The sequence below is a fragment of the Zootoca vivipara genome, chromosome 2 (genome assembly GCF_965207765.1).
Source record: "Zootoca vivipara chromosome 2, rZooViv2.hap1.1, whole genome shotgun sequence".
Lineage (NCBI taxonomy): Eukaryota > Metazoa > Chordata > Lepidosauria > Squamata > Lacertidae > Zootoca > Zootoca vivipara.
This window is the reverse complement of record NC_142584.1, coordinates 113702541-113729650: the sequence shown is the minus strand read 5'-3', so window position 1 is coordinate 113729650 and position 27110 is coordinate 113702541. Positions and strand designations below refer to the sequence as shown.

The 27110-nt window shown below is 48.7% G+C and overlaps 1 protein-coding gene across 5 annotated transcripts; it reads right to left on the bottom strand.

Annotated features, from left to right (window-relative positions):
• Positions 1-1378: 1378 nt before the first annotated feature.
• LOC118081281 (zinc finger protein RFP-like) lies at positions 1379-25474 on the bottom strand. Of its 5 annotated transcripts, XM_088664087.1 has the most exons (9): positions 24896-25474; positions 22447-22542; positions 19936-20166; positions 18772-18794; positions 17559-17677; positions 15754-15786; positions 14331-14360; positions 6320-6531; positions 1379-2877 (listed from the first exon to the last, which is right to left on the bottom strand). In XM_088664087.1, the coding sequence occupies exons 1-9, from the start codon at positions 25322-25324 to the stop codon at positions 2557-2559; spliced, it is 1494 nt and encodes a 497-aa protein (XP_088520213.1). In that variant the 5' UTR covers positions 25325-25474; the 3' UTR covers positions 1379-2556. The 5 variants fall into 5 exon arrangements, with proteins under 5 accessions (XP_088520213.1, XP_088520214.1, XP_088520211.1 ...); XM_035107708.3 differs by lacking the exon at positions 1379-2877 and having other exon boundaries at positions 5813-6531; XM_088664088.1 differs by lacking the exons at positions 6320-6531; positions 14331-14360 and having other exon boundaries at positions 1379-3077.
• Between the last annotated feature and the right edge of the window lie 1636 nt (positions 25475-27110).

The following is a 27110-nucleotide window of genomic DNA, read 5'->3' as shown; positions in this document are numbered from 1 at the left end:
TTTGTCTAACACAGGGGTCCCCAGACTTACCGCGCAGCAGGCCGGTGCCCGCCGCGCCGACCGTGCGGCGGGCCGGAGGGTAGGGGAGTGCGCGCGCAGCGGGCCGGAGGGCGGGGGAGTGCGCGCCCGTGCGCATGCGCACACGCACACGGTCGGGGGGAAAAAACGCCGAAAATCGCTTGTGCGCATGCGTATGGGCCTCCCCCGACCCGGAAGTGCATCGGAAATGACCTCTTCTGGGTCGGGAGAGGCCCATACGCATGCGCACAAAGGATTTTCGGTGATTTTTTGCCGATATTTAAGATCGTCGCCGCGCGGCGGTAGCGGGCGGCGGTAGCGGGCGGCGGGGGTCGTCGCGGGCCGGATTGGGAGGCCGATCGATTGGGCCGCATCCGGCCCGGGGGCCGTAGTTTGGGGACCCCTGGTCTAACATATATAAAACATAAAAATAAATTAAACATAAAAAAACTTGCCTATAAAGGGCTGCCTTCAGGTGTCTTCTAAAGGATGTGTAGTTACTTATCTCCTTGGCTCTGGGGTCGCATAACTCCATCCCCTCCAACATTTCTCTGACGAAAAGAGGGACTTCCCAGGGGAAAGCGGAACATTCTGGGATCAAATCCAAAACCGAGACGGCTTCTGTAAATCCAGGACTGTCCCTGGAAAATAAGGACACTTGGAGGGTCTGTAGTGTGGTGTAGTGGTTAAGAGCGGTAGACTCGTAATCTGGGGAACCGGGTTCGAGTCTCCACTCCTCCACATGGAGCTGCTGGGTGACCTTGGGCTAGTCACACTTCTCTGAAGTCTCTCAGCCCCACTCACCTCACAGAGTGTTTGTTGTGGGGAAGGAAGGGAAAGGAGAATGTTAGCCGCTTTGAGACTCCTTCGGGTAGTGATAAAGTGGAATATCAAATCCAATAAAACCCTCTTCTTGCGCAAGAGGGTGCCTTCAGATGGCAAGAGTGCAATGACACAGAACAATAAATAAAATGGAATGATGTGCAAATGAAGCTGTATAAACCCACCCCCAATGCACTTTTTCTATAACGATGACCTGGCAGGAAAAAAGCACCACTGTGTAAGCTTGCAAGTTAATTAGGACAAATGCTGCATTAAAAAGCCAGTGTGGTACAGTGGTTAGAGTGCAGGACTAGGACCTGGGAGACTAGGGTTTGAATCCCCACTCAGTCAGGAAGCTCGCTGGGTAACCTTCAGCCTGTCACTCACTCTCAGCCTAACCTACTTCACAGGGTTGTTGCTGTTGCGAGGACCTCCTTGAAGAAAAGGCGAGATATCAAGGTAATGTAGCAGATGCTTCTAGTACTCTTATTAGAGAGAGACCTGGGGCAGAGCTCCTGAACAGCTGGGACAAAAACTCTTTAGCATTATTAAATCAAAAGTATATTTGATATAACAGCATATCAGGCACACACAACTGGCAGACAAGACGATAATCATCAACACTGAAACCACTAGCTAGCGCTGCCTTTGGTTGTTCCCAGCCAGAGAAGGCAGGGTATCGGATCTTTTGAGTGTAATTTACCACTCGAGTCAGAAAGCAGAGACGGGCACGGGCTGTCTGTGTTGCATGTGTTTTACAGACAAAGCCCCGCCATATAAGAACTAGATGAAGAATCCCAAACGTTCCCGAAACACCATCGCTTAAGGTCCATAAACTCCAGCTGGGTAGGTGCCTGCCATCATAGAATCACAGAATTGTAGAGTTGGAAGTGACTCCCAAGGATCATCTAGTCCAAGCCCCTGCAAGGCAGGAATCTCAGCTAAAGCATCCGTGGCAGGTGGCACGTGGCATCAAAGCCCCCATGGCATTTAGTCAATGCTGAGAGAATCCCTCCCATTGAGTTCAATGGCTTAATTAATCATGCAGATTTGGAGGAACATCAAGCATATATTTTTCATTCTGGGGGTGGGGAACTGGGATTAATAATAAAGGTAAGGAAGATCAGCCGGACAACAGGTGTGTGGCAGCTCTTGTGCCATTGTTCTGCCTGGATTCGACCCGCTGGAAATCAAACAGAAAATGACTTAAGGCTTGGAGAAGCAATGGCTGATCCCTTCCCTCAAACTGATAGCCTCCTTTTGTAAACAGAACTTCACGGCCTCAAAACGGAATCTCTTGGTGCAAAATAGATGGCATCGGTTTGGTTAAGAAGGCAATATAAAGCACTGTTATTAAAGCAAGAAAAGGGAAAGGTCTAAATTTTCTCTCCTGGAAAGAAGCATTCATGGATATCCATTAATCCATTAACACTGTTAACACATTAACACTGTTGACCAAGTCCGTCAAGGCATACTTAAGTGTGACTGTCTCTTTAAGAAGTAAGCTGCAGAGGGAATTCTGGGAAAAGGGACATGCAAAGTAAGAGCAACCCATTTTTGTTTTGTTATTTCTGCTGCTTTTGACTGGAATGAATCCTCTCAAAGGTCTCCTTGAAAAACTGCCCAACGTGGTCTTGGTGGGTAAATGTTTTTTATATCAGTCACTCTGGTCTGGAGAGAAACTCCTGCTGGGCCTGAGAGGCACAATTAGTCTGCTCAGGAGATACTGAGGTGGGTTTTAATGTCATTCAGATCAAAGTAAGGCAGGAGGGTCTCTCCAGAGAACGAGGCTCCTGAGAACGTGTAGAGTTCGGCTCCTGAGTCAGCGTCAGAAAAAGACACACATCCTCCTTCATAGTCCAGAGTCACCCGGATCCTCCTGGGCTCCTGACTCAGAGACAGAGGAGAGTAAAGAGGGGAGGTGAAGGCCATGTACATGACTCCACACTTCCCCACAGCCCAGATTCCTCCCTTAGGGCTTAAGGAGAAGAAGAAGTCCTTTCTTTCCACAGACTTCCTGGCGACCCCCACAGTCCACTCTTCCCCAAATCCCACATTGACTTCCCAGAAATGTCTGCCTGCTGTGAATCCCTCACGTCCCAACACACAAAGACAGCTGCTGAATCTCTCAGGATTGTCGGGCAGGGCTTGAGGTTTGTATCCCCATCTCAGGCTTTTCTGATCCTCGGACAGGATGAGACAGGGATGGGCTGTGTTTGGATCCAGAGTGACATTTGCTGTTGGGGAGAAGATGAGGGAAAGAGTCTCAGTGAGGCTAGCTTTTCCAAGTCTGGCGGTCATTTCCACCCCCACGCCTCCCCTTTCCCAGGGGGTAGTACCGCCCACTCTGGGAAGCACCGCTTGAAACACGGCCAGGAACACCCTCAATTCAGCGCAGAAACAACCGGGCAGACAATGCAGCTGTTTGAGGGGTTCTAGGAGTACCAGCGTGTTACGAAACGGAGGGGGGTGGCACATAAGCCAGAGCCCAGGTCCGCCCCCCCCCCACACGCACACGCGGGCATGAGACCTTGAGCTCGGGTGTGTGTGTGTCCCTTTTCCTCTTCAATGTCGCACCAAGCAGCACATAAACCTCAAGGATAAAGTGCTACCCTTGCACCCTGTTTAAACCCGCCAAGCCTAGGTGGGTAGAACGGACAACTGAACCCTATATTTGCATACTGGTGCGCCTCAGCCAATCAGGACGGTATACAGTTCGCAGACAGCGTATCACTTCCAAGCTACGCTCCCAACCTCTTTGCTTGGTCGCTATTTCCTTCCCAACCTTCCAAAACAGCTCAGCTAAAGCCTTTCGCACGCCTCCGCCGCTGTCTGCATTGCATGCATTTCACAGACAATATAACAGCCAGACAAAGAATCCCAAACGTTCCCAAAACACCTTCAGTTAAGGTCCATAAACTCCAGCTGGGTAGGTGCCTGCCATCATAGAATCACAGAATTGTAGAGTTGGAACGGACTCCCAAGGATCATCTAGTCCAACCCCCTGCAGTCAGGAATCTCAGTGAAAGCATCCGTGGCAGGTGGCCACGTGGCATCATAACCCCCATGGCATTTTGTCAGTCCCGAGAAAATCCCTCCCCTCCCCTGAGTTCAATGGCTTAATTAATCGTGCAGATTTGGAGGAACATCAAGCACATATTTTTCTTTCTGGGGGTGGGGAAGTGGGATTAATAATAAAGGTAAGGAAGATCAGCCAGACAACAGGTGTGTGGCAGCTCTTGTGCCATTGTTCTGCCTGGATTCGACCCGCTGGAAATCAAACAGAAAATGACTTAAGGCTTGGAGAAGCAATGTCTGATCCCTTCCCTCAAACCGATGGCCTCCTTTTGTAAACAGAACTTCACGGCCTCAAAACGGAAATCTCTTGGTGCAAACTAGATGGCATCAGTTTGGTTAAGAAGGCAATGCAATATAAACCATTGTTATCCAAGCAAGAAAATTTACTGTCTTTAATTAGGTTTTGTAGTAATTTTGGATTATGTGGAATGCTTTATCTGAGTGGATGTAGCAACCAATTAATTTCATTGTTCCCGCAAGGGGACAATGACAATAAAGATATCTTATCTTAAGAAAATTAAAAGGGCCAAATTTTCTCTCCTGGAAAGAAGCATTCATGGATATCCATTAAACATGGGCATCAAGGTGCTTTACTGGGACCAGCTGCTAAAAAAAAAATAAAACACAGAGACACACACACGCCCAAAAGATGCAGAAAGTCTATAGAGGTATTCATGCATTGCACATAAATATATTTTAGAAGCCAGAAAATGGTTCCTGGTGGAGTGACTGCAGAATCCCCTATGAGCCAGAGTGAGTTCATAGTCCAATGTACGTGAGCAAAATTCAATAGAGTGTAAACTAAGGACTGCTAGAAGATCAAACCTATCCATTCTTAAGGAAATCAGCCATGAGTGCTCCCTGGAAGGACAGATCGTGAAGCTGAGGCTCCAATACTTTGGCCACCTCATGAGAAGAGAAGAATCCTTGGAAAAGACCCTGATGTTGGGAAAGATTGAGGGCACTAGGAGAAGGGGACGACAGAGGACAAGATGGTTGGACAGTGTTCTCGAAGCTACGAACATGAGTTTGACCAAACTGCGGGAGGCAGTGCAAGACAGGAGTGCCTGGCGTGCTATGGTCCGTGGGGTCACGAAGAGTCGGACACGACTAAACAACTAAACAACAAAACTAAGGAAGGCTAAGGAAAGAACTACTTGCCTGGGGTAAATGGACTGGGAAGCTTTTGTAAAATTAGAAGAGATATCCCGCCCAAACCCCACAATCTAGGCCATTGGTACTGCGTGGCTAACACAAGTCTGCTTGGACAGCTTCTTCTTTCTTCCTCGGATGAGAACTAGTAACTGTTGCAGACAAGTTGTAAGGCAAAGAGTTCTTTGGCAAATTCAGAGGCGTGGTGGAATGGGCAAGACTGCAAATGAAATTTCCAGAGTTGCATAGCCACAGGTTAAGAAATAATGGGTACCTGAATGGCACTGTTGACGATTTAATACATACCATGTCCGTCAAGGCATACTTAAGTGCACAAGCACTTTCTTTTACATTTTCTTCTTATCTAAGGTTTCCAGACCAAGGAGCTATCCTGCCTGACGTGGGTGAAGGCGTTCATTTTTTAGTCCTCTGTTAATAAAAATAATGCATGTATTTTCACAGCTGCATAGGGTATTGTGGGGGAGAAGAAGGTTTCCTAGAATTGCAGAGTTGTGAGGGGCCCTGAGGGTCATCTAGTCCCACCCCCCGAAGTGCAGGAAACATTTGCTAAACGTGGGGCTGGGATTACGTCTCGTGCTCTGCCAAATCAGACATCTCAAAAGGAAAACAAAATTGAAGGTGAGGAAATTTATTAGGACTCCTAAAAGTGTGACTGTCTCTTTAAGAAGTAAGCTGCAGAGGGAATTCTGGGAAAAGGGACATGCAAAGTAAGAGCAACGCATTTTTGTTTTCTTTTGTTTAGTTTATTGTTACGGTTCTCGACCAGTTTTGTTATTTCTGCTGATTTTCACTGGAATGAATACTCTCAAAGGTCCCCTTGAAAAAATGCCCAATGTGCTCTTGGCAGGTAAATGTTTTATATATCGGTCACTCTGGTCTGGAGAGAAACTCCTGCTGGGCCTGAGAGGCAGATTTAGTCTCCTCAGGAGATACTGAGGGGGGTTTTATTATCCCACATACCAAAGAAAGGGAGGAGGATCTCTCCAGAGAACGAGGCTCCTGAGAACGTGTAGAGTTCGGCTCCTGAGTCAGCGTCAGAAAAAGACACACGTCCCCCTTCATAGTCCAGAGTCACCCGGATCCTCCTGGGCTTTTCCCTCAGGGACAGAAGAGAGTCATCAGGGGAGGTGGAGGCCAAGTACCCATCTCCCCACTTCTCCAAAGCCCACACACCCTCCTCAGGGCTTAAGGGGAAGAGGCCCTTTCTCTCCACAGACTTCCTGGCGACCCCCACACCCCACCCTTCCCCACTTTCCACATTGACTTCCCAGAAATGTCTGCCTGCTGTGAATCCCTCACGTCCCAACACACATAGGCAGCTGCTGAATCTCTCAGGATTGTCGGGCAGAACTTGCTCTTTGTCTCCCAATCTCAGGCTTTTCCGATCCTCGGACAGGATGAGTTTTGAATGGGCTGTGTCTGGATCCAGAGTGACATTTGCTGTTGGGGAGAAGATGAGGAAAAGAGAATATTAGGTAGAGTCAGCCAAGAGACAGAAACAGACAACTTGTTAAAAAAAACAACAACCAAAAACCCCAGATTCCCTTTCAGATCAATGGGATTTCTTTGCATCACATGCAAGACTCCTCCTTGCAGACTTTCATCAGAATAAATATCTTCCTTGTTGGTTTTTAATTCAGTTTTCTCCACTTTCTTATATTCAATGTGTATTGTGCCTGCCCTCTTCTCAACCCAGGCATTTTGTAAGAGGAAAAACCACCCAGTAAACCTTTTACTCATCTCTTCTGTGTTAGCGAAGGGGAAAGAGAGAATTGAAAGAGGCAGGAGAGGAGAGAAGCTGCTTTCCTCTGACAATATCTGTGGTCTTTTTATTATTTTTTTATTATTTTTATTGAGCATCAATCTTAATACAATTCAACATAAACAATAAACAAATAATCTGTAAACCAATGAACATAAAGAATAATCCGTAATATCCATAAATAATAATAACGATAAAAGCAAACAAAAAAAAAAACAAAATTTCACCAAATACCAATCACCCCCCAACACCTACCCCCCTACCCCACAAGCTTCCCTCCTTTATTTACCCGACTTCTATTTTCACTTCAGCTTCAATTTTATAGATATAATCCATCGCTTACATATATTCTCTGCATGCATTCTGTCTTTCCTGTATTCCTCTATCACTCTTATCTTATATCTCCACTCTTTATTTTTATATCCCTTCATATCTTTTTATTCTAAGCATGTGAGCATGCCCTCTTTTAAAAAGTATTTTTTTATATATTCATCATAACTTTCCCATTCGCTTCTTAATTTTTGTTTCGGTTGATTTCTCAAGGCTGCTGTAAGTTTGGCCATTAATAAATACTCACTAAGCTTGTTTATCCACTCTTCTTTTGTTGGTATTTTGGATGTCTTCCAATGAGTAGCTATTAGAACCCTGGCTGCTGTGCACGCATACAAGAACACTGTCTTATTCTTTGGGGGGATCTCTTCACTTAATAAACCTAATAGGTAGATCTCTGGTTTTTTCTTTATCGATTTTTTCATCATTTTCTTTAATTCTTCATGAATCATTAACCAAAACTTTTTTATTTCTTGACACGTCCACCACATATGTTTAAATGTGCCAGGTTCCCCATTACATCTCCAGCATAAATTATTTTTTAATTTATATACTTTGGCCATCTTTACAGGTGTTAAATACCACCTAAAATACATTTTGATAAAATTTTCTTTTATATTATAAGAAGCCGTAAATCTTATATCCTGCTTCCATAATTTCTCCCATTGGTCAATTTGTATTGTCTGACCGAGATCCTGGGACCATTTAATCATAGATTCTGTCGTCTCTTCTTGAAATAAGTCCCATCCCAGTAGTAGATTATATGTTCTGGATAGCAGATTGCTTTTATTTTGAATGATTTCTCTTTCAAATAGTGAATCTTCTTTTGCAAGACAATATCTGTGGTCTTTGGTGACCTCTGGTTGGGGCGTGGGATGAGGGCCCCCCTGTAGTAGTAGTAGTAATAGTAATAATTGTCACAGTTGGCCGGAGCGGGCTACTTCAGAGTAACGACTCTACACAGCTCTGCATTTTATTCTTTTATTGGTGCTGCGTATTTACAGTGCTGAAGTCATTGCTATTTACACGGAGCTATGTGTTCAGTCGGGTTCAGAACCTCCGAATGGCTTTTGGCGCGTCTTTCTCCAACACAAAAGCCTGGGTAGACCCATCCTCTTTCCCCTCCTCTTTCTGCGCAATTCCGGAGTTGGGGGGATGGGTCTCCCCCCCTTATTTGCCCCTTCCTGTCCCACCTGGGACCCTGGCTCCGCTACCTTGCCTGAGCCTCGGACACGACTTCCTGCTTCCCCACTGGAATCGGAACTCTCTCTGCTTTCCCCTGTGCTCGGGGATGGGCTTGAACTCAGGAGGGGAGGGACTTCGCGATATCCCCTGTCCCTCACATCCACCCCCCTCCCAAGCTCCCCTTCTCCCCTCCCCAGGTCCCCCCCAGGTGTCGGTGACGACTGGAAGCCTAAGAACTCAGTACTTTCCGAGCCCGTTGGTGTGAACACCTCCCCCCAGTCCTGCGAGCCCCCCCCTTCCGCCTGGGAGGACTGGAATCCCAAAAAGTCCGTGGCGTCAGAGCTGGTGGGGGTAAAAATGTGCTGCCAGTCTGCTTCTTCCTCTGACTGGGTGGATCTCGGCGACGCCCATACTTCTTCCTCTGGTTCCTCAAACTCCGCTTCCCATCCCCATGGTGAACTGCTCTCCAGTACTTCCTCCCCCTCCCCTCCCCCTCCCTTTCCATGTGCCAGGGCTTGGGTCTGTGGGGAAAGAGGGCATGAAATTCTTCCACCAAGAATTCCTCCTGTATCTGAGTGGCTGGGACCCATTCATTCTGTGACGGTGGAGCATCCTCCCATGCCATGAGGTACTCCAGGCCCCCCACCCCTCTCCGTGAATCAAGGATGGCCGTGGCCTCATTGAGTTGCTCCCTGCCTTCCCTCTCCCCCCCTCCCTCGGGGGTTTGTTCGCTGTCTCGGAGCCTGCTGCTTTCCCTGTACAGCGACAGCAGCGATCTATGAAACACTGGATGCACCCTCATGTCCTCTGGTAGTGCCAATCTGAAGGCCACCGGATTGACCTGTTGCGTGACCGTGAAGGGGCCCAGCCGTCTGGGCGCCAGCTTTTTGCACCTCCCTCTAATGGGAAGGCCCTCCGAGGACAACCAAACCTTGTCCCCCACCCTGATGACCTCCCCTTGTCGCCTGTGGCGATCTGCCCCCTTCTTGTACGCTTCCTTGGCCCTCTCCAAGTGTTCTCTGAGCTGCTGGTGCACCGTCTCCAGTTCCTCTGCCCAATCCTCTGCCAGTGGGCCCTCCTCCTCCTCCTCCCCCTCCCTCTCCGGGAAAGATCTGAGGTCGCGCCCATAATTGGCCTTAAAGGGCGACACCCCTGTGGAGACGTGCACTGCATTATTGTAGGCAAATTCTGCCAGTGGCAGGCGATCCACCCAGTCCGTTTGTCTCTGGCTGACGTAGCATCTTAGGTACTGCTGCAGAATGGCGTTGACCCTCTCCGCCTGTCCATTGGTCTGTGGGTGTCTCGCCGTCGATAAGCTGACCTCCACCTGCAGGAGGTTCATGAGCCGCCTCCAGAACCTGGAAACAAATTGGCGGCCACGATCCGAAATAACCCTTAAAGGTAATCCATGCAGTCTGAATACGTGGTCAACAAACAGTTTGGCTGTCTCTTCTGCAGAGACCGCCCTGGCACACGGTATAAAGTGGCACATTTTGGACATAAGGTCCACCACACCAACACTGCGGTCTTGCCCCTGGACGCCGGCAGGTCCGTGATGAAGTCCATGGACACCACTTCCCACGGCCTGTGTGGTGTGGCTAAGGGCTCCAGCAATCCTGCTGGGGCTGCTCTGACTACCTTTGCCCGCTGGCAGGTGTCACAGCCCCGTACATAGTCTCTAACATCTTCCCGCACCCCTGGCCACCAGAAGTGTCTCATGACTAGGTGAGCGGTTTTGTCCCTTCCAAAATGACCCGCCGTTGGGTTGTCGTGCATCTGCTTGAGGACCTTACGTCTAAGCTGGGTGGTGGGCAGGTACAGTGCCCCCTTGTAGAAAAGCAGCCCCCTGCGTTCTGCAAAGTCTTTTGCCTGCTCCCTCCCCCCCTCTCAGTTCTCTGAAGATGCGGGTGGCAAACACATCAGCTGCTGTCAGTGCTGTGAGTTCTGCCTCGCTCACCACTGCTGCTCCGCAGGACCATGCTGATGGGGGGAAGATGTGCCTGGGTGCTGGTGGCAACTCCTGCTCCATGTACTCTGGTTTGCGGGAGAGGGCATCCGCCCTGACATTCTGCTCCCCCGGGATGTAGTGGATGGAGAAGTTGAAGTTCGAGAAGAACTCTGCCCACCGTATCTGCCGCTGGTTGAGCACCCTGGCTGTTCTCCAGAACTCCAGGTTCTTGTGGTCTGTGCACACCTGGATGGGGTGCTTGGCGCCCACCAGGAAGTGTCGCCAGTGCTGGAAAGCAGCGTGGATCGCAAGAAGTTCCCTATCAAACACCGTCTAGTTGCGCTCTGGTTGGGTCAGCTTTCTGGAGAAGAAGGCACAGGATCTCTCCACTCTCTGTTGGCATCCAGTTGCAGCAAAATGGCGCCCAAAGCCCTGTCTGAAGCATCTGTCTCCACGCGTAGGGGCGCATCCTGCACCACGTGGAACAGGTTTTGGTCTGAAGCAAACACCCTCTTGAGGCTTTCGAACGCTGCTTGCGCTTCTGGTGTCCACCTGAACTTCTGCTTGCCTCTCAGGCAGTCCGTGATGGGAGCCGTAACCCGCGAGAAGTTCTTGATGAATTTCCTGTAGAAGTTGGCGAAGCCTAGGAGGCGTTGGGCATCTTTGCGCGTCCTGGGGCTGTGCCAGTCCAGGATGGCCTGCACCTTGTCCTTGTCCATCGCCAGCCCCTTGTCTGACAGTTTGTAGCCCAGGAAGTCTACTTCCCTGGTGTGAAACTTGCACTTCTCCAGCTTCACATACAGGTGGTTCTCCTTCAGGCGCTGCAACACCTCCCTGACATCCTTCACATGTTGCACTGGGTCATTGGAATAGATAAGGATGTCATCCAGGAAGACCAAGCAGTTCTTGAAGAGGAGGGACCCCAGGACGTGGTGCATGAAGGCCTGGAAGCATGCTGAGCCCCCTTGCAACCCGAAGGGCATCACCAGATATTCAAAAGAGCCCAGAGGCGTGAACATCGTGGTTTTCCACTCATCGCCTTCCCGGATCCTGATCAAGTTGTACGCCCCCCTCAGGTCTAGCTTGGTGAAAATCTTGCCCCTGCGTGCCGCTGTCAGGAGATCGTCCACTCTGGGCATGGGGAAAGCCACTGGCTCTGTCACTGAATTGAGCCGTCTAAAATCCACCACAAGACGGCGCTGTTGCGTGTCTTTCTTGTCCACCCAGAAGACCGGGCTGCCCCCTGCTGCCTTGCTTTCTCTGATGAACCCCCATTTGAGGTTCTTGTCTATAAACGCACACAGATCCTCCAGTTCCTGATCTGACATGGCGTACAGCTTGGCTGGGGGTATCGTTGCCCCTGGCACCAGGTTGATCTGGCAGTCGAAAGACCTGTGTGGGGGTAGGTGGTCGGACTCCGCTTCGCTGAAGACCTCCTGCAGGTCCCAGTATGGTTTGGGTATCGCCTCACCCCCCTTGACGTGCATGGTGGCCACCGTGGCTATTGGAGGCCCCTCCCCTGGTTGGTGCTGCATGCAATTTTCCAGACAAAAGTCCGACCCAAACGTGATGCATCTCTGGTGCCAACTGATGGAGGGGTCGTGGCGCGCCAGCCAGCTCATGCCCAAGACGATGGGGGGGTCTGAGATGGTGGTGACGTTGAATGCCAGTGTCTCTGAGTGCCTGCCCACCGTCATTCTCATGGGGGGGGGGGTTGATGAGTGATGGCCCCTCCCAGCAACTCCCTGCCGTCAATGGTGGCTACGTGCAGGGGAAAGTCCAGCTGCAGAAGCTGGATCTGGTGCTCTTCTGCAAAGTTTCTCGAGAAGAAGTTAGCTGATGCACCACTGTCAATTAAGGCGAGGACCGTCAGGGGATAGCCATTTGGGAGCGTTAGCGTCACTTCTAGAACCACCCCTGCTCTGGGAGGGGTGGGCTGGCTCTGCTCCGCGCTGTGCGGGTGGGCGGGCTGGGGCTGTTGTCTGTTGACTGCGCCTGGCTGCTGCCCCTTGTCTCCTGCAACCAGGCTTTCCCGTTTCCCTGCTGTGGTGCTGCTTCAGTGGGGGAGGGCACAACCGTTCCCGCCTTTCCTTGCCACTCCCTGCGATGTGGGCAGTCTCTGACGAGATGCTGGGGGGAGTTGCAGAGAAAGCAATTCCCGCCCCTTCCCTCCTTGCGTCTTGTCGCCGCTGGGGTTTGAAAAGCCCGCGCGCGCGCGCGCTATCAATTTGCATGGGTTCCTGGTCCTGGCTGGCCCCTGGCATGGCGTGAGATGGCTGTTGGGGGAGTGGCTTCTCCTGCGACCGTGGGAACCAAGCCCGCTTTGCGCGCGTTGCTTGCTTGTCGTTCCACCGGGATTCCTGTCTCACCCCCACCGCCAGAGCCGCTTTGCTCAGCTGATCCATATTACTGGGCTTTGGACCTCTCGAGAGCTCATCTTTCACATCCTCATTCAACCCCAGGTAGAACGCCGCTTCCATCGGAGGCGAGTGCAGTTCCCACCCCAGTCTGTGCACTAGCATGGTGAATCTCGCCCAATATTCGCGAACTGTCATTGTTCTTTGCCTTAAATTATGCAGTTCCTCCTTGGTCTGGTCCATATGGCTATCTGACGCATACATAGTTTTTAAAGCCTCTAGAAATAGTTTGACATTCTTCATGCAAGGATTTTTTGTCGCGATTAACGGTCTTAGCCACTCCCTGGCTGCCCCTGTAAGGTGTTCCACAATAAACGCTACCCTGTGCTCATCATCAGGGAACTCATCATGGTGCAGCTCAAGAGCATACACGATCTCAGTCTCAAAGCCATGATATTCCCTCGGGTCTCCATTGAACTTGCTTACTAGGGTCCCCGCTCTCCTTCCTGGCAGCACTTGGAGTTGGGGGGCCCCTCCCGCCTTGTTTTTCTCGGCATCCAACTTGTTTTGGAGCTCTACCGCCACCGCCCTTAGTTGCTGCTCTTTTTCCTGAAGCGCTCTCACCTGTTCCGCAAGTTGTAGCCGGTCCTCCTGGACCTTCTTGGTTTCTTCTTTAGCTGCCTTTAATTCCCCCTGTGCCTGCAGCGCCAGTTGCTGCAGGTCCTGTTGGGCTTTCTCCGCGATCTGCCGCCATTTCTCCGCCTCTGACGCACTCATCCCGGCAACTCCAAAGTAGCCCAAAAAAAGATTCGGAGGTTGCTGTCACAGTTGGCCGGAGCGGGCTACTTCAGAGTAACGACTCTACACAGCTCTGCATTTTATTCTTTTATTGGTGCTGCGTATTTACAGTGCTGAAGTCATTGCTATTTACACGGAGCTATGTGTTCAGTCGGGTTCAGAACCTCCGAATGGCTTTTGGCGCGTCTTTCTCCAACACAAAAGCCTGGGTAGACCCATCCTCTTTCCCCTCCTCTTTCTGCGCAATTCCGGAGTTGGGGGGATGGGTCTCCCCCCCTTATTTGCCCCTTCCTGTCCCACCTGGGACCCTGGCTCCGCTACCTTGCCTGAGCCTCGGACACGACTTCCTGCTTCCCCACTGGAATCGGAACTCTCTCTGCTTTCCCCTGTGCTCGGGGATGGGCTTGAACTCAGGAGGGGAGGGACTTCGCGATATCCCCTGTCCCTCACAATAATAATAATAATAATAATAATAATAATAATAATAATAATAATATCATCACACTTTCCTACTGCCCTTCATCCATTGGTCTCAGGGTGGTTCACAGCATGAAAATACAACATAAAAACAAATATAGGTGCCCCCTCACTTTCGCAGGGGTCATGTTTTGGGCCCACAAAAGTAAAAATCACACTAAGTGGGGAGCCTGTTTATTCCTGCTCTCCATCTCTCTCACCCACTTGGTCTCTCCTGCACCTTCCTCCCTCCCATCTTGGAGGTTTAGGGCTTGCCGCCAGGGAACAGGAGATAGGTGGCAGGGCAGTTTTACAAAGGACTGCTTATTCAATGCTTCTCTTTTGGATTGAATACCATAAGACTAGTTCCCTGGGGGAAAGGGGAAATAACTCAAAAGGTTACCTCTCTGAAGATTTCTGAATGACTGAACATCTGAGGAAGCAAAAAGACAGACTTAACAGGCTACAAAGCTAAAAATAAATAAATATTTTTGACAAAACATCACCATAACATAGCGCCTGTTGTTTCCTTATTTCAAGCAAAATATTAAATCATAGAACAAATAATTGCAAAGACGACAACTGTAGGCCTAATAAAATAAAATAATTCCTTCCAGTAGCACCTTAGAGACCAACTAAGTTTGTCATTGGTATGAGCTTTCGTGTGCATGCACACTTCTTCAGATACACCAATACAGAAGTCACCAGACCCTTATATATAGTGAGAGGGTGGGGAGGGGTATTACTCGGCAGGGTGGTGGGAATGGGTGACTGACTGACTGATAGCTGTTGATGACTTTATGACTGCAATTGGTCTTACAGGAAAAAGCAAGGGGTGAGATGGCTAAAGATAGCTTCATCATGTATAATGAGATAAGAATCCCATGTCTTTATTCAGACCAGGTCTCTCCATGGTTTGAAGATTGGTAATAAGTTACAGTTCAGCAACTTCTCTTTCCAGTCTGTTTCTGAAATTCTTTTGTAATAAGACAGATACAGTACTTTGAGATCTTGTATAGAAGATATGTATATGTCTTGTAAGAGCTGTTCAGCAGTGGAATTTGCTACCAAGGAGTGTGGTGGAGTCTCCTTCTTTGGAGGTCTTTAAGCAGAGGCCTGACAGCCATATGTCAAGAATGCTTTGATGGTGTTTCCTGCTTGGCAGGGGGTTGGACTGGATGGCCCTCGTGGTCTCTTCCAACTCTATGATTCTATGATTCTAGAATGTCCTGGGACTGTAGGCCTATCACAAGGCCTAAGAAATGAAAACAACTAACATGTTTAGCTGTAATTCCTGCATTGCAGGGGGTTGGACTAGATGATCCTTGGGATCCTTTCAAACTCAGAAATGGTAAACCATACTAGAAAATGGCGGTATACAAAATGGAAGGGAGGTTCCCTATACATGAGAACTTGACAAGATGGACATTGGACTGACCCTGCAAGATTCTCCTTAAGGACTTTTGTAAGATATTGTAAGACTCTGAGGCTTTTTCCTACAATCAAGCAGTATATAAATTTTATGAAAGAAAGCAAAATCTATAAAATCGAGGGGGAAACCAGGATAATAGTCTATAGGCAGGAATGGAACTCAAGACTGGTGTGCAGGTTCTTCGCAGGGACAAGCTCTGCCCCCAATGCAAGCCTTCAAACCCCCTCCAAGTTCATTCATGGGACAGACAAAGAACCCAAAAACCAATAGAGGACTGTTACCCAGAGTTACGCCATTGATGGGGGTCTCAAAGTCTGCAGAACTGACGGTTCAACACCCATGAAATATCAATCCCCAACCCTCCTGTAAAATTGTTCCTCCCCTGGAAATTTACCTTTTTGAATCTGTTTTCTGTGTAACACAGCATCTGAGGAAGCAAAAAGATATAAAGTGTAAGGGCAACACTCTTCCACCTGAAATAAATCTCCATACAAAAGTAACACTTCATAACATGGCATCCTTAAATTCAAGTACAATTATTAAATATTAATTAAATCATACAAAAATTAATTAAAAACAAGAAAAACATAGGAAGAATCTATGAAAATAACTAAAGCTTTATAACTCAGCAATCATAAAGCAAGCTTACAAATCTATATATATATAAATGTAAAAATGGTGAAACTGTGGGCTCCACTTTTCTCAGTAACCGCTTGACCGATCCCCCTGAAATTTGGACACAACGATCCATGCCACTTCCTGAGTGTTTGCACAACCTTGGATGCCTCACATCTCTTGCCTGCACAGGTACAGACCTACTTTTCCACAAACTAAAACAGTGCCCTCAAGTGGCGTTATTCCCTCAGCTCCTCCTCCTACACCCCCTCCCTCCCCATGGAGTCTATGCCACACCCACAAACCCCACCTCCGCCATGAGATCCAACACTTATAGCAGCGTCCTCTGAACCGTTCCCTCTCACCGTCCTCCAATCCATTCCCTCTCACAATCACACCCCACGGAACACACACACACCGACCCCTCCGCCTCCCGCGACCCCCTCGCACCCAGAGAAAACCCACTGCACACCCCACCCCATGGATCCCGCCCCCAACCGATCCCGCCGCACACAGCCCACGAGACCCACACCCACCAGGAAACCAGGCCGATCTACAGGCTGCACTGCCGCCTGAGACCCCAGGCGCCCACAGACCCAGGCCGCTCCACAGGCCGTTCCGCAGACAAAAAATCCAAGCCCTCTCCACCCCCCACACCCCACAGTACCCACCCCCGCCGATCCCGATCCCTCCCCCCCACCCAGAGGAAACCCACTCCATACCCCACCCCACCCCACCAAGCCCCACAGAGACCCTGATACCCACACCAACCAGGGAACCAGGTTGATACCTCTCCACAACCCCACCCACCCCACAACTTGCACCCCCACCGATCCCCCCACCTCCTGTGACCCCCTTCCCCCAGCCAACCCCATTCCACACACCCCACAGATCCCTCCCCCCACCCCCACGAACCAATACCCCTCCACAACAACCCTACACCTCTACAAACTCCCCAACCACCCCACGGATCCCACCGCCAAACCCCTCTATCCCTCCAACCAGACTGCCCAGAGAAAAAATCCACATCGCAGATCTCACACCCGAGACCAGACCGTTCCCCAGGGACCCGCGCTGCCACAGGAGATCACGTACCACCAACCCCCTCCCGCCCTGAACAAGCCCACTCCACACATACCCCCACCCCACCGATCGTACCCCTGCCGATCCCATAACAGGCGTGGACCACCCCACAGGGACCCACCCCACCTCCCTCACCAACACTCCAAGGAGAATTTGACACATGAAGCACTAGACATAGCAGCTGCAGGGGGACGTCTGAGGAGGATACGGCTCAGGCCTTGGCTCCACTGCTGAGACACAAGACTGAGCAGGAGGCATAGGGGAACTGGGGGCTTCTTAATGCCCTTTGACTCCGTTCAGAGCAGGAGATCCTCCAAAAGGACAAACCCAGATTGTGTAGACGGGGAACCAAAAGGAAAAGGAGGTTCCGGAGAATTGTAAACAGATGCAAATGGGAGGAAAAATATCCTGACTTTGTTCTACACTCTGTTTCAGCCATGTTCGGTTCTGAAGAAGTTATAGAATTCCCAGGGTGAAATCCTGGCAGCCATTATTCATTACCCTTCAATTGTTTCATTGCATCTTCTACAAGGTGATTTAGATCACAGGATTCCAAGATCCTGTTCCTCAGTTCTGGAGGGAAAGCAAGTGGCTTCTCTGGACTCTCTCTTTTCTCATACCTGGTGGGGGAAAAAACAATGAATGGCCCCATTGTGACACTGTCTCCCAAATTATTGCAGGAGATCTCAATAACATGAACAAAGTGAAAGTTTATTTCCCCACAGGTCATTTTCAGAATTCAACTTTAACTCGTGACTCACATCCAGTCCATCACCCACCTCCAAGCATTTCAACTTCCTGCCCTGACTGGGATGGAAAAGCGGGATAAAACAGGATGTCCACCACAGATTGGGGAGACTTCAGTCCAAAACCCCTGAGGACAGCTGTCAGTGGCTTCGTAAGGATGCTAAACAGCACAAGGGACAAGATGTAACCCCAAGCGACACCACTGTAGGGCTCCCATGGCTTCCAATGATGCTGCCCCATAACAACTTTCTGGTACGGTCTCAGGATGTAAGAAGCAAACCGCTGAAGTGGAATGCCTGCCATCTCTCCATCCCGGAGCCTCTCCAGAGGATGGGAGTGATGTCCAAAGCTGCCCAGCGGTCAAGGAGAACAACCTCCACCTTTCCTGCCCCCCCTCTCACCCAGGAAGGACACAACTCCATGCCCAACTGGACTCTCCCATCAGAGGCATCAAACAACCTGACTTTCACCCCACTCTCCAGACCCCCTTCAGCCTCTCACGCTGGAAACGCTTCCATGAAAAAGAACCTACCTATTCTAGACCAACAGACCTTCCCTCCCTAAGCGCCTCAAAGGGGCTGAGTTACCAGAGTTGGGGGCCTTCGAGTTGGACATTGAGATCTCTTGGTACGTCCTAAGCTCTTCCCAAGCATCTTTGGGACTTTCTCTTCTAGATATTTGAAATTACCACAAAGTCCATGAACAGAAAGTGCAAGAGAAAGAAAAGAGCCCCCATCCCTGGGTGAAGTGATGTGGGGAGGGAGGAGGCAGTTGACCTTCAAACTTGGAGGGAGAATTTGGGGGGGGGGGTACAAGTTCAAAAGAGGGGGCTCTACTTTTACCTGTGAGATGCTGCAGGGAGTGAGTCCTACAGTCTCTCCCCTGCAACCCCTGGAGGGCTATTTTTAGGTTCTTGCATCCCAGCCTCATGGAGTGATGCTAATGGAAATGAGCCAGATCCACTTACCTCTGCAAGGTGCTTCTCACATCCTAAAGGGAAAAAGAGAAGGGAATTTACTGCACACCACAGGCCACACTAGGAAGACCCCTCAGACCCTGGCCCTTGGATGTCAGTCTGCCTTGTACATGCCAAGGTTTTGGGTAAGAATGGTGGAATCAGCTAGTTTTCGTTTCTCACAGCTTTTATTTTTCCAATCTGAAATTATGAATTGTTCCAATATCAGGTTCTCCACATTTCCACATCAGTTTGCCATTATTGTTTAAAATCCTTATGAAAATCCACCAGCATTTTAGGGAAATTTCACGTCTGTGGGTTCAAGAGAAGATTCCACCCCATCTCTTGTCTTACATTATAATTTATTAACTTTAATCCAGTTTGCATTATGCAATTCAGACATACGTAAACCTACAGGATAATCCTGCCAGGGCACTATCCCAATTTGTCTCCCTTAGAAGTCCCCACATTTCAAATTCTATTTTCCTTCGGGAAGTAAAAAAAGAAGCACCTGCAGCATAAAATGCCTCCAAAGGGGTAACAAAACAACTCAGTGTTTCTTTGGGCTCCTCCAGACCTCTGCTTTTCCTGTGTCCAGAAAACACAAGTAGCTTTGCCCTGCCACTTTCCCTCAAGAAAAACCTTGCTCCAAAGCAAATATCAATGATGTTTGCTGTCATTCAGCAGTAAACAGTGGGTTTTTCTGGAGGAAAGGGGTGGGACAAGCAGCAGTCTGGATGAGTCCCTCTGTCTTGCTCTTTGGTCGCTGTGACTGAGCACTTTTTTGGGCCTATCTGTATCCATGGGGAGGGGGATCAACCCAGAAGTTGTGGAGGGGACTGGAAGAGAAGCTTGGTCAAGAGACTGGCTCATGTTGGAAGGAGGCCTGAATGTATCCTAGGCGAAGTCCCCCACAGCTGGAAGGCATTCAGAGACAAAGCATCAGCAAAGAGCAGAAAATCACCCCCCCACTGCATCAATAACACAGAAGAATCTCTAGTCTGCATTCAGGTGAGTTAAGCATCCCAGGTCTCTTGGGTCTTCCTGACCATTACAAACCTGACTAGAGGCTCCACCATCTGAGCCCCTGCACTCCTTGCATACATGAAAGGGGCACATAAAGGATTGGAGGCAGCCTTTTCCTGGAGCCTTGGGCTGTACCTGCCAATGTCTTACCTCCAAGAGTTCACTTGCTGGCTGCTGACACTTTTCCTCCATCTCCTGGATGATCCTCTCAAGAAAGGAGAGTTTCCTGGAGAGTCTGGCCAGCTGCTCATCCCTTTTCTCTGCAATCTCCTTCTCCACCTCTTCCACATGATTCAGGAGACGTTTCTCTTGTTCTTCCAGGAACTGGTGCAGTTCTTTGAACTTCTCCACAGCCTTAAGCCTCTCCATTTCTGTTAATTTCTGCAAGAAAAGAGGTAGTCTGAGTGTGGAAGATGGTCAGCCTTCAAAACATCAGGAAGAGAATTATGAGAATTCCACAGGGAGGACATTTCTGATTTTTCAGAGACATGAAACATCCAGTGGCTAAAGATGTAAACATTTATTTTGATCTTTCTATTGACTTCTATTTTGCAGAGTACTACAGCCTAAAGGAAGGAGCTTTTTTCCCTAGCCATGGATATGTGGGATGTAAAAACATATTGCAGTCAAATACAACATTCCTACAACGCACATGCTGGGAATGTTTTGTATCACTCAGGAGAAAACTTGCTGGTTCCTCCTGAGCTGCAACAGACTTCCTTGGCTTGTGACTTAATGTGGGTGTGGCCTGTTCTTGGTAGAGGAGCACATGGCCTCCATGTTCTGCTCTCTGTGTTCTCCATTGTGTGTTCCTAAGAGTTAGGAGAAGTGACTGTGACTATTTCCCATAGTAAGGTTACCAGACGTCCCCGTTTCCCGGGACATTCCCCAGATTTACAAATCAATCCCCATACAAAATCCTATCATTCCGACTGAAGTTGCAAAGTGGTAACCTTACCTTATGGGATAGTTCACATAGTTATATGTTGTTCTGTAAACTAAGTCTGCCTTCAGGGATCTTATTGTGAACTGGATGGTTGTAAGTAAACTAGTTTTATGTTAACTTTAATCAGATGGTTGTATCTATTGTTTTAGGACGGATATTGTGAGGGACAGGGGATATCGGGAGGTCCCTCCCATCTTGAGCTCCAGCCCATCACCGAGCGCTGGGGAAAGCAGGGAGAGTTCCGACTCAAGTGGAGAAACAGGAAGTGGTGTCTGAGGCTCAGGCAAGGTAGCAGAGCCATTGCCCCAGGAGGGACAGGAAGGGGGGAGCAAGGGGGGAAGGCCAATCCCACCTACTCCGGAATTGCGCAAAAAACTTCGAGGGAAAAGGCTGGGTCTCCCCAAGCTTTTATGCTGGAGAAAAACGCGCCAATCTCCATTCGGAGGTTCTGCAGGAAACCGATAAGATGTGTTAACCTCTGTAAATAGCACTGCTTTAAGCACTGTAAATACACAGCACCAATAAAACAATAAAATGCGGAGCTGTGTGGAGTCTTTTCTCTGAAGTAGCCCACCCAGGCCACTGTGACAGATATAATAAAGGGAAACCAGGAATCCTAAATAGTGAGGTTCAGATGAGTCTGCAATTAGCTAACCTCTGTGTAATTTAAAAGGGGGATTGTTTAACAACTCTGCTAAGTTACAGAACTTGCTGGCGCAAGTTAGGAAGGATATAATAATATATTTTCTCCTGCCTCCATAAAATCCCCACTGGATATTCCCTGCATGTTTTGAGGCATTATAACCAGAGTTCATAGCTGTTCATAGTTCATAGAGAATATCCATGGACTTAAAACACCCCTCAGTTTAGACTGGGGCCATTTAGGTGTAGGAAGACCAACAGAAACAGAGGTGGATGAGGAGAAAGTGCAGAGTTTATCCCCATAGTTCCCTGAATTTCCTAAAGATGAACAATAGCGCACATTCGGAAAGACAACACTTTAGTAATATTTACGGTAAATCTGGATTTGAATTGAACTGCTTCCACCCTCTCAGCTCACAATTCCTCAGACTTTTCCTTGACTGCTATTCACATAATAAACAACAATGGGAAATACATTGTTACCTCGAGTTACAAACGCCTCAGGTTACAAACGCTGCAGGTTACAAACTCCGCTAACCTGAAAGAGTTACCTCGAGTTGAGAACTTTGCCCCAAGGATGACAGCGAAAATCGTGTGCCAGTGGTGCAGCAGCAGCAAGAGATCCCATTAGCAAAAGCATGCCTCTACTTAAGAACAGTTTCAGGTTGAGAACGGACCTCCAGAACGAATTAAGTTCGTAACTAGAGGTACTCAAAATTAGCTGCATTCAAAGGTGAATTTACCTTATTTGCTATTCCTGAAAAAAATATGGAAATCAAAACAGAGCAATCCTTTGAAATTCACACCTCTGAATTGTTCAAGGTTGACCCAGCCAGGTAATGTTCACAAAAAAATGTATTTATGAGGGTAAAATACAGATCAAAATATTTATAGAAGGAAGTAGCTACCCTAACATCTGATTCATTTTCAGAATAATAAATGAATAAACAAACTGATATGGAAAAAGGAGAAATGGGGAGAAGCTGAAATGGGCAGATTTCCCTATCCCTCCTCAGTCCTGACTCGATTCTTCAAGTGCTTGTTCCCTCACTAGTAACAATACAGACACACACCAGGAGGCCTTTGCTTTCCTTGTCCAGGTCTGCTTGATAGGCCAGAATTTCCTCTCTCTCTTTCCTCAGAATCTCCAGGTGGTGACAGATCTGTCCCTAAAGAGAAAAGGAAAAACTCAGGTTTGATTGAGACACAGAGAGAGATGAATATTACACTGGCTTCATGCGCTCGGTGGCCTTCCTATAATAGCAAAGCACTTTACTGGAGGAAATAAGAGTCTAGAGGTTTTCAATCTTTTTGGGTCCATGACTCCCTTGACCAACTAAATTTTTTCTCCAGCACCCCTGTGGGGCTCAGGATCCCAGTTAGGTCCCCCCTTGTTTGCAGAGCTTGCAGCCTCTCACCCTTTCTCAAACACCCTCCCCTACGGAGTACTCTCTCAGCCTCCTCTCCTCTCCCCTCTCCTTAGGAGTCCTCCTCTTGGTCTCTGAGCTGCCCCAAAGAGAGGTTCATCCTCACGCTGCCCCACAGGGGCCTGGGACTTGTCTGTCCATTCCTCACCAGTTTGCTTGTTTACTTCGAGGCCGCCTCAGCTCCTGGCAACCAAAACCCCTGTTCACCCCAGAGGCACCATTTGCCTGCGGAGCTTGTAGCCAGGGCTGCTGCATGTGCTTCAACAAACAGTTGCACAAGCCTTTGGGAGGCAGAGATGGCATCCGAGGAGGGAGGGAGGGAGGGAAGGAAAGAGGGACAAGAGGACAGTGTTGCCAGCAGCACCCGTGAGTGAGCATCATTCAAGGCACCCCAGGGTGCCACAGCACACTGGTTGAAAACCACTGCAGAACTGGGATGGAAAGATTTTCTAGTGCAACAAACTAGTCTGGAGAAGAGCAAAGGCAGCCATGCTTGCTCCTTTGTCTCCTCCCAGGAAAGTCCCAGCCTGACTTCTCATCTTGAGGTCCCAGGGAGACATGGGAAGAGGAGGAGGAGGAGGAGGAGGAGGAGGAGGAGGAGGAGGAGGAGGAGGAGGAGGAGGAGGAGGAGGAGGAGGAGAAGAAGAAGAAGAAGAAGAAGAAGAAGAAGAAGAAGAAGAAGAAGAAGAAGAAGAAGAAGAAGAAGAAGAAGAAGAAGAAGAAGAAGAAGAAGAAGAAGAAGAAGAAGAAGAAGAAGAAGAAGAAGAAGAAGAAAGTCCGGATCCAACCTGGGGTGTATCAGTTGAGCGTCAAAGAGATAGTGAGGTCAGCCCAAGAGGCTAGAGATACAGGAATAGAGCAGCGCTTCTTAAAACTTCACCCATTCCAAACACCTCTTCTGCAAGCCTAGGGCTTTTCCCCACTACCTCTTGACCCAGCTGCTTTGCCACTTAATTGTGTCAGATGGCAAATCAGGTTTTCTGCTACTTCTCAGTTATCTTCTCTGCAGTAGCCAGAGCCCACATGTGCTTGGACCACCAGGGGAGATTAAAGGGCTGCAGCTTCTTCCATTTCTGGGCCAAAGAAGTTCTTGCTGCGGCCAGAATCCACCTAAGTAGGATTCACCCAGATAGCTCAACTGGCTAGAGCATGGTGCTGATAATGCCAATGTTGCTGGTTTGATCCCCATATGGGACAGCTGCATATTCCTGCATTGCAGGGGGTTGGACTAGTTGATCCTTAGAGTCCCTTCCAACTCTACAATTCTACAATTGTGCAACTCTACAATTCTATGATCTATTATCTTTACTATTTTGTGGCATTATTGACATTGCATGGCACAGGAGCATTTTTGCACCACTGTAGTAGAACAAGTAAATTATTTTAAAAGGGATTAAAAGGCATTTTAAAAAGTTTTAAGCATAATGAGAATCTTATTGCTTTTATATAATTGCACAGGTCCAATTCTGAATTGTCATGGAAAAGTCACCTTTCCCCCTAGTCTTTGCAGATGCTACTCTGAACCTTCCCGCCATTTGGGACGGGAAAAGATCCTCAACACACACACACACACACACACAAACTGAAACCTCATTGCACAGGCCCCACAGCACCCCCAGAATAAGGGTGCTCCCCACCAGTAGGTGCTTCCACCCCCCACACTCCAAAATCTGATTCTGACATATACTTTGGGGGGGGATCCTGCACCATCTGGTCAATTCCTGGCCACACACCCCCCCTGCAGCTGATCCCTTGCTGCTCTCTGCTTTGCAGGGCATTAAGGCAGCATCCTGCTAGCCAAAGGAGACATGTACTTAGTTGTGCATGTGGAATTTACATCTGTAGTTTCTAAATATTTATAAGGCAACCTTCCTGGGGGATGGGAATGAGGTTAACCCTTTCTGGCAGAGAGAAAGACTTCAACTCCCTCCTCCCAGCCATCCCAGGAGCCCTCAGGCTTCCCCTGGGCTGCTTCTAACATAATAAACCACCACCAATTCATGCCATGTCTGCTTTGGACCTGAGAATTAAAAATAAAACCTCCCAAGAAGAATCCACAGCTATTTCACTCCCTCAAGATCCAGGGATCTCCTACCTTGTATTCCTCGAAAGCCTCCTTCAGAGGAATCACCTTGTGATTTTCATGTTCCTTTGATTTGTCACACACCACGCAGATGGGGGCTTCGTGGACTTTGCAGAAGAGCTTCAGGGGCTCCTGGTGCTTCTCACAGAATCTCCCTTTTCCCCCTCCTTCCTCCTTTCCCTCTTGAAGGCTGAGATTCTTGGCTATTTCTACGAAGTTTGCCAGTTGCCGATTGGAGATGAGATCCCTTCTCTGGACTCTTTCTCTGCACTGAGGGCAGGAAGCCTCTGCCTCCGATTCCCCCCAGCACTGGATCAAGCAGGATCGGCAGAAATTGTGCCCACACTGTGCGATGATCACTGGATCCTTAAAATATTCCAGGCAGATGGAGCAAGTGGCTTCATCGCAAAGATTCTGGACGGGACGCCCAGCAACAGCCATGGCTCCCTCGCCCCAAAGACCTGAGTTAACTTTCACTTTCTCAGTTTTGAGTCACTGGGTGTTTCCTTTCCAGGAAATGACTCAGAAACTCAGTGACCACGTGATCCTTAAAATAAATAAATAAAGTCAGTCGCCAGATCTTTGCAGTTGCTGAATGCTTTATTCTTCATTGTTTCCCATGCTTTTGATTACACATACAAGCACACAGGTACTTAGTAAGTTGTGGTATTCATACTGTAACATTTTCATTCATAGGCTTCCTTAGCCTTTTTGAATTGGAGAACATCTGCTGCTGCCCTAAATGGACAGGAGTTTTGATTTAGCAAACGGGACTTGATTCCCTCAAGATAACTCCTTCATTGCACATTTATCCAAAATCCAATTGAAACTATCCTAGTTTAATGAGCGCCACAAAATTGATGAACTTGTTCCAGTGAGGCTAGCTTTTCCAAGTCTGGCGGTCATTTCCACCCCCACGCCTCCCCTTTCCCAGGGGGTAGTACCGCCCACTCTAGGAAGCACCGCTTGAAACACGGCCAGGAACACCTTCAAATCAGCGCAGAAACAACCGGGCAGACAATGCAGCTGTTTGAGGGGTTCTAGGAGTACCAGCGTGTTACGAAACGGAGGGGGGTGGCACATAAGCCAGAGCCCAGGTCCGCCCCCCCACACACACGCACACGCGGGCATGAGACCTTGAGCTCGGGTGTGTGTGTGTCCCTTTTCTTCTTCAATGTCGCACCAAGCAGCACATAAACCTCAAGGATAAAGTGCTACCCTTGCACCCTGTTTAAACCCGCCAAGCCTAGGTGGGTAGAACGGACAACTGAACCCTATATTTGCATACTGGTGCGCCTCAGCCAATCAGGACGGTATACAGTGGTCAGACAGCCTATCACTTCCAAGCTACGCTCCCAACCTCTTTGCTTGGTCGCTATTTCCTTCCCAACCTTCCAAAACACCTCAGCTCAAGCCTTTCGCACGCCTCCGCCTCTGTCGGCATTCCATGCATTTCACAGGCAGAGTCCCGCCATATAACAGCCAGACAAAGAATCCCAAACATTCCCAAAACACCTGCAGTTAAGCTCCATAATATACTCCAGCTGGGTAGGTGCTTGCCATCATAGAATCACAGAATTGTAGAGTTGGAAGGGACTCCCAAGGATCATCTAGTCCAACCCCCTGCAAGGCAGGAATATCAGCGAAAGCATCCGTGGCAGGTGGCCACGTGGCACCAAAGCCCCCATGGCATTTAGTCAATTCCAAAAAAATCCCCTCCCCTCCCCTGAGTTCAATGGCTAAATTAATCATGCAGATCTGGAGGAACATCAAGCATATATTTTTCTTTCTGGGGGTGGGGAAGTGAGATTAATAATAAAGGTAAGGAAGATCAGCCGGACAACAGGGGTGTGGAAGCTCTTGTGCCATTGTTCTGCCTGGATTCGACCCACTGGAAATCAAACAGAAAATGACATAAGGCTTGGAGAAGCAATGGCTGATCCCTTCCCTCAAACCAATGGCCTCCTTTTGTAAACAGAACTTCACGGCCGGAATCTCTCGGTGCAAACTAGATGGCATCGGTTTGGTTAAGAAGGCAATGCAATATAAAGCACTGTTATCAAAGCAAGAAAAGGGAAAGGTCCAAATTTTCTCTCCTGGAAAGAAGCATTCATGGATATCTATTAAACATTTTCTTCCTATCTAAGGTTTACAGAGCAAGGAGCTATCCTGCCTGATGTGGGTGAAGGAGTTCATTTTTTAGTCCTCTGTTAATTCAATGATGCAT

What these genes read in the sequence shown, in the direction of transcription:
- LOC118081281 (XM_088664087.1), bottom strand. Translation starts at nt 25,324, where the DNA reads ATGGCTGTTGCTGGGCGTCCCGTCCAGAATCTTTGCGATGAAGCCACT. An exon ending in AGGCTTTCGAGGAATACAAG is followed by an intron (nt 22,543 to 24,895) that starts GTAGGAGATCCC and finishes TTTTCTCTTTAG; the next exon opens with GGACAGATCTGTCACCACCT. An exon ending in ATTCAGAAATCTTCAGAGAG is followed by an intron (nt 6,532 to 14,330) that starts GTAACCTTTTGA and finishes TCTCCCCAACAG; the next exon opens with CAAATGTCACTCTGGATCCA.